The 17,597-nt window shown below is 63.0% G+C and overlaps 3 protein-coding genes across 3 annotated transcripts; 1 reads left to right on the top strand and 2 right to left on the bottom strand.

Annotated features, from left to right (window-relative positions):
- Positions 1-2,585: 2,585 nt before the first annotated feature.
- MRPS2 (mitochondrial ribosomal protein S2) lies at positions 2,586-5,042 on the bottom strand. Its single transcript, XM_032866231.1, has 4 exons — positions 4,987-5,042; positions 4,720-4,845; positions 4,034-4,163; positions 2,586-3,453 (listed from the first exon to the last, which is right to left on the bottom strand). Exons 1-4 carry the CDS (start codon positions 5,018-5,020, stop codon positions 2,868-2,870), a joined length of 876 nt encoding a protein of 291 aa, XP_032722122.1. The 5' UTR covers positions 5,021-5,042; the 3' UTR covers positions 2,586-2,867.
- A 485-nt stretch (positions 5,043-5,527) lies between these two features.
- CUNH9orf116 (chromosome unknown C9orf116 homolog) lies at positions 5,528-8,027 on the top strand. Its single transcript, XM_032866390.1, has 4 exons — positions 5,528-5,600; positions 5,667-5,745; positions 6,592-6,670; positions 7,825-8,027. The coding sequence occupies exons 1-4, from the start codon at positions 5,528-5,530 to the stop codon at positions 8,023-8,025; spliced, it is 432 nt and encodes a 143-aa protein (XP_032722281.1). The 3' UTR covers positions 8,026-8,027.
- Positions 8,028-12,504: 4,477 nt separating this feature from the next.
- On the bottom strand, positions 12,505-16,332 carry PPP1R26 (protein phosphatase 1 regulatory subunit 26). Its single transcript, XM_032866232.1, has one exon. It carries the CDS (start codon positions 16,068-16,070, stop codon positions 12,546-12,548), a length of 3,525 nt encoding a protein of 1,174 aa, XP_032722123.1. The 5' UTR covers positions 16,071-16,332; the 3' UTR covers positions 12,505-12,545.
- Between the last annotated feature and the right edge of the window lie 1,265 nt (positions 16,333-17,597).

Raw genomic sequence — 17,597 nt, forward strand, 5'->3', positions numbered from 1 at the left:
CCACACAGTTCTGCTCCCGACCTGTCCTCCGCCTTCCCTCACCCCCTGGGAGACAGGGGCTCTCCTCCGTCCTAGGGTCCTTCATCCTTCGGACAACGAGGGCACAGAGATCCATATGTAGAGAAGGCCAACTGTGCATCCCACGGAGTGTCCTGTCCCCACCGCTGCTTTTTTCTCTAGGGCTCCCGGCGGACCCCCACCTGGAACCGAGGCCCGCGGGGCAGGGAGACTTGTCCGCCCTGTTCCCTGACTTAGGCAGACTGTCTAGCTGGGGCTTCCTGTCCACGTGCGGAGTGAACGAAGCCCCACAGCATCTACGGGTCTCTGAGTGGGTCCGGGGCCCCTCCGCCAGCCCCCAGGGACCCCTGCTCTGGCTACAGCCAGGATGGGACCCCCAGATGGAATGTGAAACCCCCTCACAGCAGGGAAAGCGGCTTTCGCCGAGACACAGGACACCGAGGCTTGTTCATGGCGGAGAGGAGCCCTCTCCACGGGCTGGCCACGGGGTCGGGAACCTGTCCCAACAGGCCCGACAGCAACCCCATGTGTGGGGTCGGGCCTCGGGGCACACGGGGTCCACACGGGACACCTGAGGCTCAGAGAGGGAAGTGCCCCGCCTGAGACACACAGCCTGCAGGTGAGAGGGAGCCGCTGTGCGGGGCGGGGGTCCCTGCTCACCTTTTGGGAGCAGCAGGTGCGGGATCGGCGGCGGGGGTCACTCCAGTGGGAGGTGCAGGTGCACCGGGAGAGGGGACACAGGAGAGGGCGCCGCCCTGGCTCCACCGGCTTCCTTGGGGTGTCAGCGCGGGCCGTCCGCATCTTCGGCTCCCGTCCACAGTCAGGGCACACTCATTTTCACAACGGGGCTAAGCTTTGGACAAAGGCGGGACAGTCCCACAACAGAAATTGCATAAATATTCCCGTCCCTATCCTGAGGGGCAACAGAGTATGAAGGATGGCCGTGTTGTCTTACACGTATGTGAAGGATGATCGTGCACCTGCCGAGGCCGGGGCTGCAGAGGGGGCAGGGGGGTGAGGGGAGCAGCCCAGACTCCTAGGGTTGAGACTATGGCCACTTACAGGGTGAAGCCCTTATGAAACTCTGGGTGGTAAGGCTCCTGGATGGCTTGGGGGCAGGAGCCCCTCCAGCCCTCCCCATGCCCGGTCCTGGAGACCCCTCGTACCCACACTCCCCGTGCTTCCTGTCCCATTGGTGGCATGGCACTCAACCTCACTGTGGTCACGAATCCATGATCTTGGCTCTCCCAGGCCCTTGCTCTGGTGGCTGCCACCAGCACCAAGATAGCTGCTGGTCGCAACAGTGCCCTGCCAGGGCCCAGGGAGGTCCGGTCTAGGGGCAGGTCAGACACTGCAGCAGCCTAGGGGATGGGGAGGGTGGAGGCCCCCCTTTCTCTACTTACAGGGAGGCCAGTCCCGTCTTCCAGGCCTTGCACACACTCACCGACTCCTTTGGGCGCTCCTGGGGTTCATTTCCAGGGTAGCAAGCTTGGAGGTCCCCTGCCACCAGGGTCAGCCTTATAGGTCAGTTTAGAAGTGGCCCAGGAGCCTCCCTGATCTTCCTAGAGTGGCCGCACTGTCTGTCCCAGAAGCCTGCTCCGCACCTTTGGGTCCCCAATGCCCTAAAGGTGTCTCGCTCACTTGTGTCTCCCTGTCCTGTTAGCTCTTCACTCAGCAGGGGCCCCCCTGTCTGCCCGGCTGTGCCCCCAGTACTCCCAGGAGCAGCGCACGGCAGTGACCAGTAACAACCGGTGTCACCCCTGCTGCCTTCAGCATGCAGCTTCTGGGGACTCTCAGAGGACAGAGGAGGGCCGGGGCCAGGCCAGCAGTTAGTACATTCCCCTGGTGGTACGGGGTAGGGACCATCGCACCGACCCCAGCCCCTAAACCAGGACAGGACGAGGGCTGATCCCACGTCCCATGTGTTTTGCCTTTTGCTGTGTCGCTCACTGTCCTACCCAGATCCGAGCCGCTCGGGGGCCAGCCTGGGACACATCCTCCTTCCACAGCCTGCTTCTGAGGCCTGGCATGGCTCTCTGTCCCCCTTGGGCTCGCGGGGGTCCTGAACAGGCCCCAGAACTGCCATTCACAGGATGGTTTCACGTCGCATTTGGGTTTCAAAGGGTCTTGGCTCTTTAGAACCAGCCTCTCGGGAGCTTGGAGGGATGGGGGCCGAGCATCTCATTCCAGGAGTGGCAGGTGGTGCAGTGAACGCCCCAGAAATCCCTGGGCATCGCCAAGTGCCGAGTGGCCTGCACACACGAAGCTCAAGAGACCCGGGGGCTTTGTGGGCTCTGCAGGAGTGTCACAAATGCCACATCCACAAGCAAAAGCATGTAAGCCACGCTGTGGAACCCACAGGCTGCAGAGGCACATTTGTCCAAACATAAGCTTTATTTCTGTGACTCTGTTGCCCGCTTGGCCTGGCCTGTCCCAGCCCAGAGGGGATTCTCTGGGGGTCTCGCCCTGAGGCCTCCCGTGACAAAGCAGCCCGGCCCTGGCCTGCACTGGCGGGGAATGGAAAGCGAAGAGGACCAAATTCAAGGTGCGAGCGAGGTTTTTCAGACTCTAGGACAGGCACGTTTCCTGACGGGTCCTCTCGGGACCAGCTGCCCGCTCTCTGTGTCTCTGCCGGGCCCCGCAGGTCTGGAGCGGGCCCCTAGGGTGGGGGTGGGGGGCAGCTGCCGGGAACGTTTACCAACAGCAGGGACCCAAGCGATGCCTTGAGCCACCGGGAACCTGCTGGAGACCAGGGCCAGGGAAGGGGCTCCCAGCATAGCGGCAGGCTGGGCTGCCGCTCTCCGTCGGGTGAGGAGTGGGGGTGTGGAGGGACCTGGGTCCAGCCCGGCCTAGGCTCCCAGGGAAGGAGGGGCAGCCAGCCCCTGGGCCCCGGCCCCCTGCTCCACTGGGCCCTGCAGACGATACAGGGCCTCCATCTGCCTCCGCTTCTCCTTGGCCCGGTGGATCGTGGTCTGGAAGAGCCTGCAGAAGAGCTGGACGGCCGGGGGCGAGTCGTCGTTGCCAGGGACGGGGTAGGTGATGAGGCAGGGGTTACAGTTGGTGTCCACGATGCCCACCGTGGGGATGTGCATCTTGGCCGCGTCCCTCACAGCGACATGCGGCTCAAAAACGTTGCTGAGCGTGTGCAGGAAGATGACGAGGTCCGGCAGGCGGACCCCGGGGCCCAAGAGGAGCGGGGCATTGGTCAGCAGGCCGCCCTTGAAGTAGCGTGTGTGTGCATACTCGCCACAGTCCCGGGCCGTGGTCTCAATCAGGTGCGAGAACTGCCGGTTGCGGCCCACGAACAAGATGATGCCCTTGCGATAGGCCACGTGGGCTGTGAAGTTCAAGGCCAGCTGCAGGTGCACGGCCGTCTGCTCCAGGTCGATGATGTCCTGGCCGAGGCGGCTCCCAAAGATGTAGGGCTCCATAAACCTGCCGGAGACCCCACCCACGCAAGAGTGGGCAACCTGTGCACGGCCAACCCCGCCCGGCTAGCGGCCCCAGGGGCCCTCTGGGGTCTGCTAACCCCGGAATTGGCACAATCTGCAAGCCCGCCACGAGGCAGTGGGGGTGGGATGGGGGTTGGGTCCAGCTCCTCTGCCCCGGGGAGCTGGGTCCCATCACCGTCCCCCTAGATGTCTCCGAGCACCTCCCTCCCTGGCCTCCCCGACCCTCCAAAACATCCTCAATTGCGGCCATCCCAGTGAGACCCTTCTCTGCAATCCTGGAGCCCCCGTCCCCTGCTCCCAGGAGCTGCCAGCAATGGGTCTGCCCTGCTAGGGCCGGGAGCCTCAGAGGTATGAAGTCTGGCACAGGTACCAGAGCGGAGTGCGAGGATGAACACTTCTCCCTGGGGCTCAGTGGCCCCATCAATGGGACGGCGCTCAATCTGCTCCATGCCATCGTAACAGGAACCCCAAGGATCCTGAAGCAGGAGGGCCTCCTGCTGTGCCGCTCACTGTCCTGCCCAGATCCCTGGGCTCCGCCATACCCCGCCCAGGGAGTCCGCTACCTGTGCCGACAGCCTGCTTTGTGGCCCAGGTGCACGCGGGCGTTGAAGAGACTTCTCACGGAAAACAACTCCTTGACGTTGAAGAAGTCAGAGTGCTTGAGGGGCTCACTGAGGATCCTGTCGCTGACATCTGGGGTAGGGGGAGAGGATGCCATGGCCTGTGGACCCCCAGCTCCCAAAGGTGGAGGGGAGCAACATGGGGGTGGGGAGGGGCAGTGAAGCCCGGCAGATGGGTCCTCTCCGGGAGACCTGCCTGGAGCCAGGGTCTGACTCCCGCTTTGCTCCTGGGGAATCCCGGTCCAGTCTTCACCCAGAAAGGAGGGGCCCGGCTGGTTTCCGAGGTCCTTCAGGCTCCACCCAGCCACCAGAGGACAGTCCCCCCAGCAGGAGTCGGGGAGGACTCAGCGGTCACCTCCCAAGGAGCCACGCCACGTGGTAATGTCTCCCTCCTCCCACCCACCCCAGGGGTGCCACCCATCAGGGTGCGGAGGGGCAGAGTAGCGCCGCTTCGGTGCGGGTGACCCCCGCGCGGACCATGCGGGGCTGCCGGGCCAAGAGAGGGAGGCCGGCTGCCCCTTCTTTCCGGCCCGCACCCCTCCCCAGGGCGTCACGACGAAAGCCGGGGCCCCCGGGCCTCCCGCTGGCGGACGGTTTCAACCCCGCGTTCGGGGAGGGGCCGGCATTACCGGTGCTGCTCTCGGGCGCGCTGACGGCGGAGGTCGCGGCGCTCGTCAGGGTCCTGCCGCTCGGCAGGGGTCGCCCCGGGGTCGCGCTCGGCAGCAGGCGCGGCCGCAGCGGCCGGGACCAGACACCTGGGGAGAGAGCGGGCTGGAGGCGCGCGCCCGGCCGGGGTCCCCGCGGGTCCCGCCGCCCCCTGCCGCGGGGACGCCCGCGCCGCCCCGGGACCCCCGCCCAGCCTCCCGCCCGCGCCCGCGGGGCCCGCGCGCACTCACCCGCGCCGAGCAGCCGGGGCACGGCGGGCGCCATGGCGCGGAGGGCAGGACGGGCCGGGCCGGGCCAGGACGCGCCTCCCGCCGCCGCCACCGCTCCCCGGCTGCTCCGCGCAGCGCCGCCTGCCGTCCCGGAGGAGCCCCTGCAGCTGGGCCGCGCGCCGGCCCCCTCGCCCTCCGCACCTCGGGACAGTCCCGCACCGCCTGCCGCTGCCCCAGGGAGCGTCCCGTGGGACGGGGCGCGTCCGGAGTCCGCATGAAGACTCCGGGCCGGGGACACGACGTCTGGGCCCGCGGCGCCCAGGCGCGCAGTGAGCGGCCACGCGGAGCTGGCGCTGGGCCGTTCGCGGGTGAAGCGCGAGGCCCGGGGCCCCCCTGCGGGGAGGGGATGGCAAGGAACGCGGGCGTCGCCCCCAACCCCCACCGCCTCCCGGCGCGGCGCCTTTAAGGCCGGGCCGCCGGGTCACCTGACCTCGCCGTCGCCTGGCAACGGGACGCCGCGCGGCCTCCCGCGGTCTCCCGCCGCAGCCCCGAGCGCAGGCGCATGGCCCAGGCGGGCCCGCGAGCGTGCGCGACGGCAGCGGAGCCCCCGGCCCCGGTCCCCCCGGCCCCCCCGGCCCCCCCGGCTCCCCCGGCCCCCCCGGCTCCCCCGGCCCCGGCCTCCCCCGCCTCCGCGCTCCCGCAGAGGACCAGCGACTGCTACCGCGTGGACGACGACCTGCCGGCCAGGTTCAACAACCCGGCGTGGTTTCGGGGCTACGGGTGAGGACGGGGTCCCGTCAGGGGCCGCCTGACCTCGCAGGGGCTCGGGCGGAGGCTCCGCTCGCCAGGCCTGGACGCGGGCGTCCCCAGGTCCCCAGCCTGTCCTGGAGCCCAAGTCAAAGGGGGGTCAGCCGTTAGCACCCAGTGAGTGAGAAAGTGCCCGAAGCTGCGGGCGCCCCAGCGGGGTCGGGGTGGGGGCTCCCAAGGGCAAGGGTGGCCAGGAAGCCGCGCACCCCGCTACTGGGCCCAGCCCCGCGCTTTTGTGCGGGGATAAGCTTCGGTCCTCTAGGCCGCCTGGAGCCTCTGCAAATGGGAATCGGCGACCCCCCACTGTCCCATGCAGATCTCAGACCGCACAGCCGGGAACCCGTCACCGCCCTGCCGTCCCGCACCCAGTCCCCTCTGCAGCGCTGGGCGCGAGGGCCCCTCCTCATCCTTGTTTCCCGAGAGAGGCCGCTGGGGCGCCAACGGACAGCGTTTGCCCAAGGTCCGGTGGCCTAAGGCAGAGCTGACCTGGGAAGAACAGCCCCTCCGTTAAACTTTGTGGGCATGAGAGACCGTGGGCGTGTTCCCCCAGACGCTCAGAAGTGGAGGGTGGAAGGAGAAGGGTCGAAAGGTCGGGGGCTGCGTTTTCCTTCCAGGAGGTCTTTGGGGCTTTGCCCCCCTTGGGGAAGAGCTGGGGTGACCTCGAGCAGGGGAGGCTGAGCCGAGCCCCACGGGAGCCCACCTGCACAGCCGCATGGCCACCCTGGGGCCTTCCCAGCAGAGCTCCGCAACCAGACGTTCTAAGGCTGCGGTCTGGGCGTCCTTAGAGTAACTGAAAACAGGCTGTTTCTCACCCGCCAGGACCAAGAAGGCCATCTCAGTGTATAGGACCAGTAATGGTGCCTATGGGAGCAGAGCCCCCACTGTGCACGAGATGCCGGTACGTGGGAAGCCTGTGGGTCTGCGGAGCCTCTCCGGGAGGAGGCTGCCCCCCCCCCCGATTCCTGGGGAGGGCAACACACCATGAGGGGGTGGTGGGGAGGGGCCCTGAGTCCCAGCATCCCAAAGCGGGAGGGGGCACATCTGATCCTTCCCAAACAGGGCAGAGGAGAAATAAGTGAGTGAGCAACTTCGGCAGTGAAAGCTTTTATGGATCAAAAAGGTGTGTGCGGACTGGTGACGCTGTCCCAGGAGACTGGCCCCGGTCACACGCGGACTGGTCAAGCCATCCCGGGAGACTGGCCCTGGTCACATGCGGACTGGTCAAGCCATCCCGGGAGACTGGCCCTGGTCACATGCAGGCACTATGACCTCTGGCACCTTAGGGCAGTGAGTTCTGAGGCCAAGAAGAGAACAGCTGCTTTCTTTCTGGAATAATACTTGATTTTAATTAACCTGTCACCTTAAGAAACAGTACCGGCCCATATCCCTGGTTGCACAAGCCCAAGGCTCATGGGTGGATGTGGGGACCTGTGCACCTTTGTGGACTCTCCACCCCCCTTTTTGAGGTCGACTTCACAGCCTGGAGATCTAGAACCCCCTTCTAAAATCCTCCTGATGCCCCTCCTGGGCCAGGTGGAGGCCAGCAGACGGGCACGGGCACCCCTGGATACCCAGGACAGTAACGACTCCCATTTTGGGGCCTCACTCCACAAGGGCAGTGCCTCCCCACGCCCCTGGGCTGGTGCGGTAGGGGCATCAGAGACGTTTTAAAGCCCTAAAGGGATTCGACCCTGCAGTCAGGGTTGAGACTCACGGATGGCTCTTACCGAAGAGAACACTGAAGTTCAGAGAGGTCCGGTCACTTCTCCGGTTGGTAGGGGCAGGACCCCGGGGGTCCCATGGGGCAGGCCGTCCTTCCGTCCGCCCAGGGGGAACACAGGCACTGTCCGTGATTATTCCCAGACCTCGGGTATAAAGCAGGATGGTCCGGGGCGAACTAGGCCATACCCCCCACCCTGGCTTCTCTGCTTCCTGGGAACCGAGATGACATTTTCTCGCAGATGCTTACTTTTCTTCCAGAAATGCCTGTCGGCTGACTACTCAGGGACGTTCCAACACCCCATTAATTCGAGTGTCCCTTTTCACTTACAGAAAGTATTTTATCCAAATTCGAATAAATTTTCCAGACAACTTGCAGCTGGTGGAATGTTCCAGAACAATACCTTCAACGTCTCCATGGAGAAGAGCGTTGTGACGGGTCCCGACAACCACATCACCCCCTACGACCGGTTCAACTTCCACCCCAGTTACAACGTCAGCAAGCCGTCCTTCTGCGCTTGGCCGGCCTCCTGACCCGGCGGCTGTCTGAAGTGTCACCCCTGCTCTCTCATCACCTGCCCAGTTGTGGGACAGGCTTCACTGCTTTCCCTGAAAACGTTTTTTTCTCTTAAGATTAGAAAAACACGCAGACGGGGCTGTCAGGCCCCCTTAGTTCTGTTTTATGTCTAAGATAGAAAAGATGCTAATGGCTTGACTTTTCATTAAAAATGTTGCCACATCCCGAATTCCTGACTCACCGGGAATCAGGGAGCAGGACCGTCGACGTCCTGGACCCCGCGTCGTGGCCTGATGCTGGGAGTGTCTGGGTAGCCCTCCCTGTGTCTTTCCTGGGAGCCGTCTTATACTCATGACAAGTGATGGAGTGGGTTTCGGTTCCAGAGCTCCCTGGCGGAAATCTGCACCAACTCTGGGAGCCACGGCGGGAGGGTTGGGTGCCCCGCTCGGGGGCCTGGGGCGAGGACAGAGGCTGCGTGGGGAAGACCCACAGGAGCGCCGTCGCTGTCCCTGACCCAGGCTGGCCAGCTTGGAGTCCAGGCAAACGCCCCGCAGCCACAGAGGGGCAGGCCTGGGAGGCCAGATCTGTGGAGGCGTGATGTGTACGTGGGACTTCTCTCTGGGGGTTCACTTTTAGTTTTCAGTACAAAGTTAAAAAACCAGCAGGCAGGGAATGACACACTTCTCTCTGTAGTTCCTGATCCACGTTTGCTAGGATGTAGAGAGTGGGTTCTCCAGGAGGAGAGTTTTTCCGGGCCGGTGTCTTATCTTTCAGACCCCGCTCCCCACCTTCCTTCCTGAGAGTATGGTGTGTTTGTTCTGGGAAGCCTGGGAAGCACGGGCTTCTGGCGATGTCATTGTTCCCTACCACGGATGACAACCCAGCCACGAAAATTTTTGTCCCATGAAAGTGGGAAGAGATTAAAACTCATGCCTGCTTATTTTTTCATTAAAATTTTTTTATTAATATGCAAAAGTAAACATTTCGACCATACTCTTAATGTCCAATTTGGGATGGAAATGGTTTCCACAGAAAATCAAACAGTCTTTTTTAAAAAAACTTTTTATTAATTTTTTGACAGAGAGAGACACAGCGAGAGAGGGAACACAAGCAGGGAGAGTGGGAGAGGGAGAAGCAGGTGTCCCGCCGACCAGGGAGCCTGATGGGGGACTCAATCCCCAGACCCCTGCTAAGGAGGTAAAGCCCGATTCTGGTGTCCTTAACGGGATCCTCTACATAGAACAAGGGTATGGAAAACAGAGGTACCTTTGATAGAACATATGTGCCTGTCTTCCCAAAGAACCAGGAGCGTCTCCAGCTCGGGCTCCCGGTGTCTGGGTCCTGCGGCCGGGGCAGTGGCCCTGCTCCCGTCTGCCCACTAGGGTTTTGGAGGATTTTGACATCATCACTTGGGATGAGCCCCAGCCCTGCAGCCCCTGGGTTGGAGCCCACCTGGGATGTGCCCAGGGAGGTGCAGCTGCAGGCTTTGGACCCTGGCCATTTTAGCATGTTTTCCGCCTGGAATCTTGATGTGTGAGCGGGGAGAAGGGTATGTGGGTGGGCGGGCTCATGGAGGGTGGCAGGAAGGCGCCCTGGGTTCCCAGTCAGCTTGACCCCCCGGGGGTGCTGTGGGGGGAGGGACCCCTCCACTCTCTGATGTGGGTCCTGACATCTCTCGAAGTTCTCGCCACGGTCAGAACAGTTAGCAGAGAGGGGGGCGCAGCATCTGCTGATGGCGCGGCCAGGAGAGGCGGTCTTCATCCCCGAGGAGGCCTGGCCGTGTGGGGCCGATTTTTCCCCACCACGCGATGAAACCCCGAGAAACAGGGCTTCCGAAGACCTCACTGACTGGTCCCTCGGTGCGGCCGTGGGTGGGCGGAAACGGCGACTCGGGACACCAGACACGTGTTCACACGGGTGCTGTAGACTTGTCCCCAGCGGCTTTCCGCCTTTCAGTTACAGTCACTCGGAATGAGCGGTTCCAAACAGAGAGGAAATTTGTCAACACCGGGGAGCACCTCTCTGTCGAGAGCACGGAGAAGCAGAAGCCCCACGGATCCTGCAAATAAACTGTTCCCCGCTCCCAGTCGGCCTCGCCCAGAGCAGCCGCGGCTGTGCTTTGCAGACGTCAATGGTGGGGGCCTTCGGCAGGCCCTTCAGTTCATGGGGAGGGACGGGGAATGGAGGCGCAGTGACTTTCCTGTCTTTACAGGGGCGCGTACGGGGCTAGCAACTTAAGGGCCTGGCTCCCCAGTGCAGGTGTGTCTCAGCTTGTGAAAACCTGCTGACAAGCCAGATTCGGCGCCTTGTCTGTGGAAGACCCTCCCTCTGCAGGTGCGGGCCGCGGGCATCCCACCCAACCGACAGGCCCCCCGCCCCCCGCCTCCCAGACACCTGTGCCCATTCTTTCCGGAAAGATGCAGTGAGTCCCAGGATGCCCTACAGGAAAATCAGGCCTTTCCCCTTCTTTACATTAAATGAAGGAACCCCGTAGCCCCGGACTCACAGACTACTCCTTCCTGGAGACGGGAGGGGGTGGCTTCCCAAGGATCAGTTTGACTTGGTAACGCATCATCCCTCCGACTGCGTGGGAGGGCGAGCCCCTGGGGTAGGGAGCTGCAGCTCCCTGGACTCTGCTAATTTGGTGCTGCGCCAGGCTCCACTCACTTCCCCCACCGCAGCCCTCCTTCCAGACAGGCTGCAGGGACACCTCTGGGCTGGCCCCAGCATGCGCCAGAGGTGATCTGGGGTGGGGGCGCAGAAGCAGGAGGGTGACGGGGGTCCTGGGGATGGACCCGCACTGCCCAGGAACTACGTAGCATGGGGGTCGGCCCCGTGGGGGTCACGGGAACCCGAGAGGCAGGAAGGAGGCAACTGCAAAGGGAGCCGGGTCTGGGGGAGACCCAGCAGGGGCGAGGGGTGCCCAGGGCTAAATGCACAGGTGGGCCCCCTTGACATCACCCCACAAAGGCCAGTCCAGGGAAGACAAGCTTCGAAAGCCGATTCATGAGCAGTGTTTGATTTATTAGCGTTTTTAAAAATCCGGTTCTTATGTACAAAACAAGCTGATTTTTGTTTTCAAGTGTGAAGACCACTCTTTAAAAATTAAATTTAAAGCATGGATTACACGAATTTAACTGTTTTCCCCCGGAAGCACCTAAGTGAGTAAGAACCAGACGGGCGCTGGCAAAGGCGCCCGCACGCGTCCTGGGCAGGCTGCGGCGTGGGTGCGGGAGTGCCGTGCGGCTAAATCCCGGAAAATTCACTCGCGTGTTCAACGCCGGCTAAACTGAGCTGCAAAGTCAACCTTGCTCTGAGTCCAGCACAGCCAAACGGCAGTGGAGAGCCGTGAAGACTGGGGTCACTGCCGGAAGTCTGCTGGACGGCTGCACGGCACCGCCGTGACCGCTGAGCGCCCGCCCCGCGGGTTGCCTCTGGGCAGAAGGCACGGGGAGCCCCACACCTCTCCACCCGGCAAGGCCCCGCAGCTCAGCTCAAACACACCTTGAGGCTGGGCGCCCCGCCCGTGACCATGCACCGCGTGGGGCCAGGCCCTGGTCCTGCCTGGGGAAGGCAGGCCCTGGGAAAGCCACCAGGCGTGTCTGCTGGGTGGTGTGAGCCCACCTTGATGAGGCCCCGATCCCGGGAGGGTGCAGGGCCTTGTCCCGGGCGCTTGCAGCGTTGGGCACCAGAACCAGCCAAGTGGCTCGAGCCTTGTGTGTTCCAGTGCCCAGGCCAAGAGGAGGACATTGAGAACACACAGGTTGTCTGTTACCCTTCGGATCTGTGACTAAGACTGGAGAACAGTGGCTCCCATAAAAAAGAGCTTTATTGAGCTGCTAGAATCACGCAGGGGTCGCACGGGACTGGGTGTGAAACACCACGGGCTCAGGTGTGGACCTCGTGTGCCACCGAGGCCTCCCGTGGCATTTCCACATGCAATAGGGGACGGCCAGTCGTGCGCTCGCTGGCCTTTGTGCTTTGAGATGTTTTCCAATTGAGGCCACAAGTGTAGAGTCCAGAGGCCTCACTCTGGCCTCGTGGGCCCAGGGGCCTTTATGTTAAAGTGCTGTCCAGCAGCTTCCCAGCGGAGTCTTCTGTGGGTGCCTTTGTGACTCTCGGGGCGGGCCGGTGGCGACTGCTACCTTCCCCGGACACAGCCAGCCGTTCCCAGCTGCAACTGCCCTGAACTATCAGAGTCAGGTCACGTCACCCCTGGCTACGATGGTCCCATGTCCGCTCGTCTCACGCTCGCCTGGACACCATGGAAAGCCACGGCGAGGCCCGCCCTATAAAATCGAACAATGGTTATTTTCCAAAAATATTTTTTACAGCACTTTAAATAATTTACAAAAAAGCTACAAAAATCATATATTCCAGGACACATCCGTTAAATAACACCATCGTTCCCAGTGCACGGAGTATATACAGGGCGGCGCAGAGCAGCATCTGGGTTCAGTCACGGGGTGAGGAGTGTCACGCACACGCACGGGCACAGCGGGTCTGCTTCCCAGGAAGACGGAGCCCGTGAGCAGCCTCATGGCTGGAGGGCTTTGCCCTTGGCCCCCGAGCCGCCACCCTCCTCCATGGAGGTGTCACTGAGCTCGCTGGAGTCACTCCCCAAGGCCTCCTGGGCCTCACTGCCTCCACCAGTGGCCCCCCGCCTGTACCGCAGGTCTAGAACGTCCTCCTCGGAGCCCGAGTTCCTCCTGGCGTGCAGAGCGCACGCCGCCTGGGACTTCCGGCCGGGCCAGTGTCCCCCATCTTTCTTCGTGAGCAGGGGCGCGCTTCCAAACACGGGGCTGTGGCCGGCTGGGGTCTCTCTGAAGGCTGAGAAGGCCGGGCCCTGCAGGGGCAGACTCAGGGGCGGGCTGAAGACGCCGGCCTGCTTGCCGCCCCAGGAGACGCTCTTTCCAAAGTGGAACAGCTGTGTGGACAGCAGCGAGGAGAAGCCCGTGAAGGGCAGGCCTTTCTTGGGGTCCTGGCCCTCCCGCCCCTGCTCTCTCTGGCCGCTGAGGCCCCCTCTCCACACAGCCTCTCTGCCTTCTGGGCTCAGCGCCCACGTGCTCTGCAGCCGACTCTGGTGGGCGAAGTTGGCCCACGGGAGGGCGAGGCTGGCCTGTGGGCTCCCTAGCCCATCTGCTCCCGGCTTCTGAGTCCGTGGGCTCTGGCCCTGGGTCGTCACAGCAAAGGCCATACCGGGGCTTTCTGCCCGGATGCCCACTTCAGCTCGAGCAGGCAGCGAGCCAAGAGCACGTTCCCTGGCACGCTCGGTCCCTCTCGGGCTCTGATCTTTGTGGGTGCAAACCAGTCGCCGACCAGCAGCCGACCCTTTGGCAGACAGGGCCCCCGCCATGCTGGTGTGCCTGGCCACGGCTCTGGGGAGGCAGGCCTGCTCTGTTCGGGGGCCGCTCCTCCCGCCTGGAAGGAAGGCTCTCCCCGCACCCCCCGGGCCTCCGGCCTGTTGAGGACCGCCCCTGCCCCGCTGGCTCCGCGTGCACACACCGGGATGAGGGGCCAGGGCGGGCACTGGCCCCTTCCGGCATGGCAGCTCTGGCCTAGGCACACTCCCCATCCCTGGGGCGGCTGGGGCCCCTCCTGGGGCTTCCGAGCCGCTCCCGGACTCCTTGGCCTTTTCGGCCAAGAACTTCCTGATCTCCAGCTCGATGCTGTCATCACTGTCCACAGAGCTGCTGTCCTCGGGCGGAGGCTGAGGGCCGGGGGCTGCACCTTGAAGTTCACAGGTGGCGGCTTCAGGGAAGAACAGATTCCCTTCAGACGCTCTTCTCCGGAGCGGGAGGGCCGGGGGCACATCGCCGGGGCCCGCGCCGTCCGCTCCGGTTCTCTCTGGGTCTCTGCAGGAGATGCTCAGAGCCTTTTTCCCCAGGTTCTCCCTGCTGTCTTTTTTGGGCTTCGAGAGGCAGCTTTTCAACAGATGGGGGCTTCTGTCCGTCCAGTCTCTCCGCAAGCCACCGAGTTTATGCAAGAACTGGGGCTCGGTGGTGCTGAACCTGACCTTCCTCTTGCGCGCGGCCCTGGGGTCCCTCCACCTCTTCTTGAGCCTCCGCCTGGACCGCAGGAGGTCCTTGATGGCGGAGTCCAGGTCCTCGTCACTGTCCAGGGAGCTGCTCTTGTCCTCAGAGCTGCCCCGCTCACCAGCGCTCGGTGCTGGGGCCGTGTTCCCATGGCCGGGCCACACGCTGCCCCCGGGGCCACCGTGCTGGTCGCCCGCCTCACGTGGCCTGCAGGGGATGGGCTGGCCCTTGGTCTGGCCTTCTGCGCTGGGGGCCTGGCCAGGCTGTGCGCTCGCTGGGCTGTGGTCAGGATCCTGGGCGCCCTCCTGTGCCATCTCTCTCACTTTCTTGGGTGTGGACAGTGGCCCAGTGTGGCTGCCTCCTCTGCGTTTCCTTTTGCAGCTCAGCGACAGGCCCAGCGTTTTAGAGCTGGGGACCCTAGGGCCAGGTGGCGGTGCTGGGCTCAGAGTGGTCTGCGGGCAGCTCTCCGCTCGGGCCAGCCAAGCTCCTGACTGTGCCTTCAGAGCCAGGAACGTCCGGATTTCCTGCTCTATGCTGTCATTGCTGTCCACGGAGCTGCTGTCCCCATCACAGCGGGAGGGCACGGTCAGGGAGCAGGAGAGTGGGCTGGCGGGCAGGGGTCTCTCACTGCCCACTGCAGGGACTGGCAGGATGGTTTTGGAAATATCCAAAATTGCTTCGGCACACATCAGCTCAGCGGACGTGTCTGCCCGGCATGGCGGCCATTCCGCAAGCTCGTTTTCAGCAGCTCTGGGATCTCTGGGTGGCTTGGAGGGGAGGGCAGGGTCAGGGCCACCTGGGCTGAGGTCCACGGCCTTTGGGGCCGTGGGCTTCTTCCTGCTTGGTGTTTTCCTGCGGGTTTCAGGCAAGGCACCTTTTGTGGCATGGCCTGTGCTGCGCGTGGGAGGGTCGGGCTCCTTCCCCTCCCCACCCAGCGTTCCCTGCGGCGGGTCTCCGCCGGCCTCCTTCCTCTTCTCCAGCTGGTACAGCTGGATGGCCTCCTCAATGCCATCATCGCTGCTGGAGCCAGACGCCTTGGACACCAGGGCTGCGCTCTTGGCTCGCTTGGCCCTCCGCCCAGGGCCAGCGCTCCTCCTGACCGCGCCTTTATTCTGGGCTGCTTCTGCAGGGCGGGGGTCCGCGCTCTCTGGCTCGGCAGTGGCCTTGGACTTGAGGCCTCGGGGCCGTGCGCTCACCTTGGCTAGCCTGGGAGGTTTCCGGAAGAGAAAGTCCTTGCAGGCCCCCATCACTTCCTGCCGATGTGTCTTGACTGTCGGCTCTTTGCCGGATCTAAATGCTGATCTGACCGCATTATTGCTGAGGTCTGGTTTCGCGTCCACAGAAACCTCACATCTTGGGGTCTCGTGTTGCCTTTTCTCGCTCAGAAACTGTTCTATCTCTGCCTGGATGCTCTGCTCAAAGGAGTCGTCGCTGCTAACGCTAACCGGGGAGGCGGAGCCCCGGTCTTGGCCGGCTCCTGCGCGGCTGCCAGGGGTGCCTCCTGGGCTGGGTGCCAACTTCGGGGGACACGGGGCAATCAGGGTGCTACTCAGAGGAACTTCTGGTTTGGACCGCCTGCCCCCCTCCGTGGCCGCAGGCAGCTGGGCGGCCCCGCTCTTGGCCTTCAGGTACTCCTGGATTGCTTCCTCGATGTCCCGGTCCACGGAGTCGTCGCTGTCCGAATCCAGCACCAAGGGGCCAAAGTCTGCGGCTTCCTCCTCCCTTGAAGGGACAAAATCAGTGCTGAGACCACAGGCAGTAAACGCGGGGGTGGCGGCCAGCCTGGCGTCCTGGCCTTTCTCTGCTCTCTGGCTCCTGTGCACGGCAAGCTCATCGCTCATGCCCAGAGCAGCCTGGTCGCCCTGGAGCGCGCTGATGACCATCTGCACTTGGGCACTCACCGAAGCCCTCGAGACGCCCTCCTTCGGCTCTGAGAAGCACCCAGGAAACCTAAAGCTTCCTGGTGTGCTGAAGGCCTCCCATTTGGACTGGAGAGCGACCACAGGACGGGCGTTCATGAGAAACATTCTAGCAGACGGGGAGGGGCGTGCGGAGTGGTGGGTCTTTATTTTTCTGCCCCTTTCACATCCTGGATGGAAAGAAAGGACGCTGGTAGGATGCCATTCTGCTGGGCCACGCGGCCACAGGGGAACCACCTGCCGGGCCAGAGTCCAGAGGGCCGGGTCAAAGGCTGACACCAGGCGAGCTGGGGGCGCCGGGCGGGTCACTCACGCTTCCTGGCCTTGCTGTGCTCTGCGGCAGGGGGAGGCCGGCCACGCAGACTGAGTGCTGGACCGCTCTAAGCCACGGGCACCGTGTTCACACAGGACCGCACGCCAGTGTCCCCTCCAGGCCCACGCTCCTGCTCCCGCCGTCCATCTTCTCTGTAAGGGAAATGGGGTCTGGTCACAGCCGAGGCCGTGGGGAGGCGCCGCACCATCAGGTCCGCACGTGCTTCTCCTCGGGTCACAAAGAAGGGCGACGAGACTCTAAGCGGAGGGAGACTTCGCGGGGTCGTTTCATTCTTGATGCGACAAACAAGCTCCTGAAACAGAAAGCGACGTGAGGTGAGCCATTAAAAAACGATTTCCCCGAACGTCCCAAGTCAGTCATGTTAAAGCCTTTTTATTTAAAAATGTCAGACGTGTATCTGTCAGGCAGTCTCATGGGCCCAGACTGCTGTGTCTAGCTAATTAGCAGAGAAGCGGCCCCGGACACTGTCCTGTGCCCTTTTCCATCCTGTCTGGGTACTCCGGGCCCCACATCTCAGGCCGAAGGTAGCCTTGGGCTCGTCTTGGGAACAATGTCAAGGCCTGCTCGCACACAGCCTTTCCATTAGAGGTCAGGGACCGCCGCTGCAGAGGGGAGCGCTGCGTGCTCGGTGAAGGGTCACGTAGAAAGTGTGACGTGTCACATAACCATTCCTTCCTAACCTGTTGCTCCTGCCTCTCCTGACCACCCGCACCCCCTCCCCAAAATGGGAACGTGGAGCACACGGGATGCCGGAGACCAGCTCTAAAGCACCTGCAGACACAGGGAAACGACCACGACCCCATAACAGTGCCACGCTGGGCTGTCACCGCCCTTGCAACCTCACCGGGAGGGCTGGAGCGGGCCTGCCTACTGGCTTTGCTTTCGACACGGGTCCTCCTCCGCCGGGAGCTGCTGTCCCGACAAGCACATCATCTTGTATCTACACACTCCGTCCTTCCTGAGACAGCGTGGCCGGCCACCTGGGCACAGACATGCCCACGCAGGTGCCGCCGGCGATTAACCAGAGGGCACCGTGAATCCAGAAGCTCTTTGCTACTGTGGATTCAGGCCCAAAGAGTGAAACTGTCATGTAAAAGCATTTATTGCAATTTCTTGAAATTCTCAAGGCCACTTTTAGGGGGACGACATCGCAGCCAACATTTGCAAAGCATTTCAGGGATTTTGTCGTCTTCATTCTCCCTACCCCCCAGCATCCTTTGCACACTTTTGAAATAGACTTTGGACTGCCACGGTAAGGAAAACCAGAATCATTTGCTTCGGAGGCGGAAGGTTCAGCGAGT

The sequence above is a fragment of the Lontra canadensis genome, unplaced genomic scaffold (genome assembly GCF_010015895.1).
Source record: "Lontra canadensis isolate GAN:19392208 unplaced genomic scaffold, GSC_riverotter_1.0 scaffold30, whole genome shotgun sequence".
NCBI lineage: Eukaryota > Metazoa > Chordata > Mammalia > Carnivora > Mustelidae > Lontra > Lontra canadensis.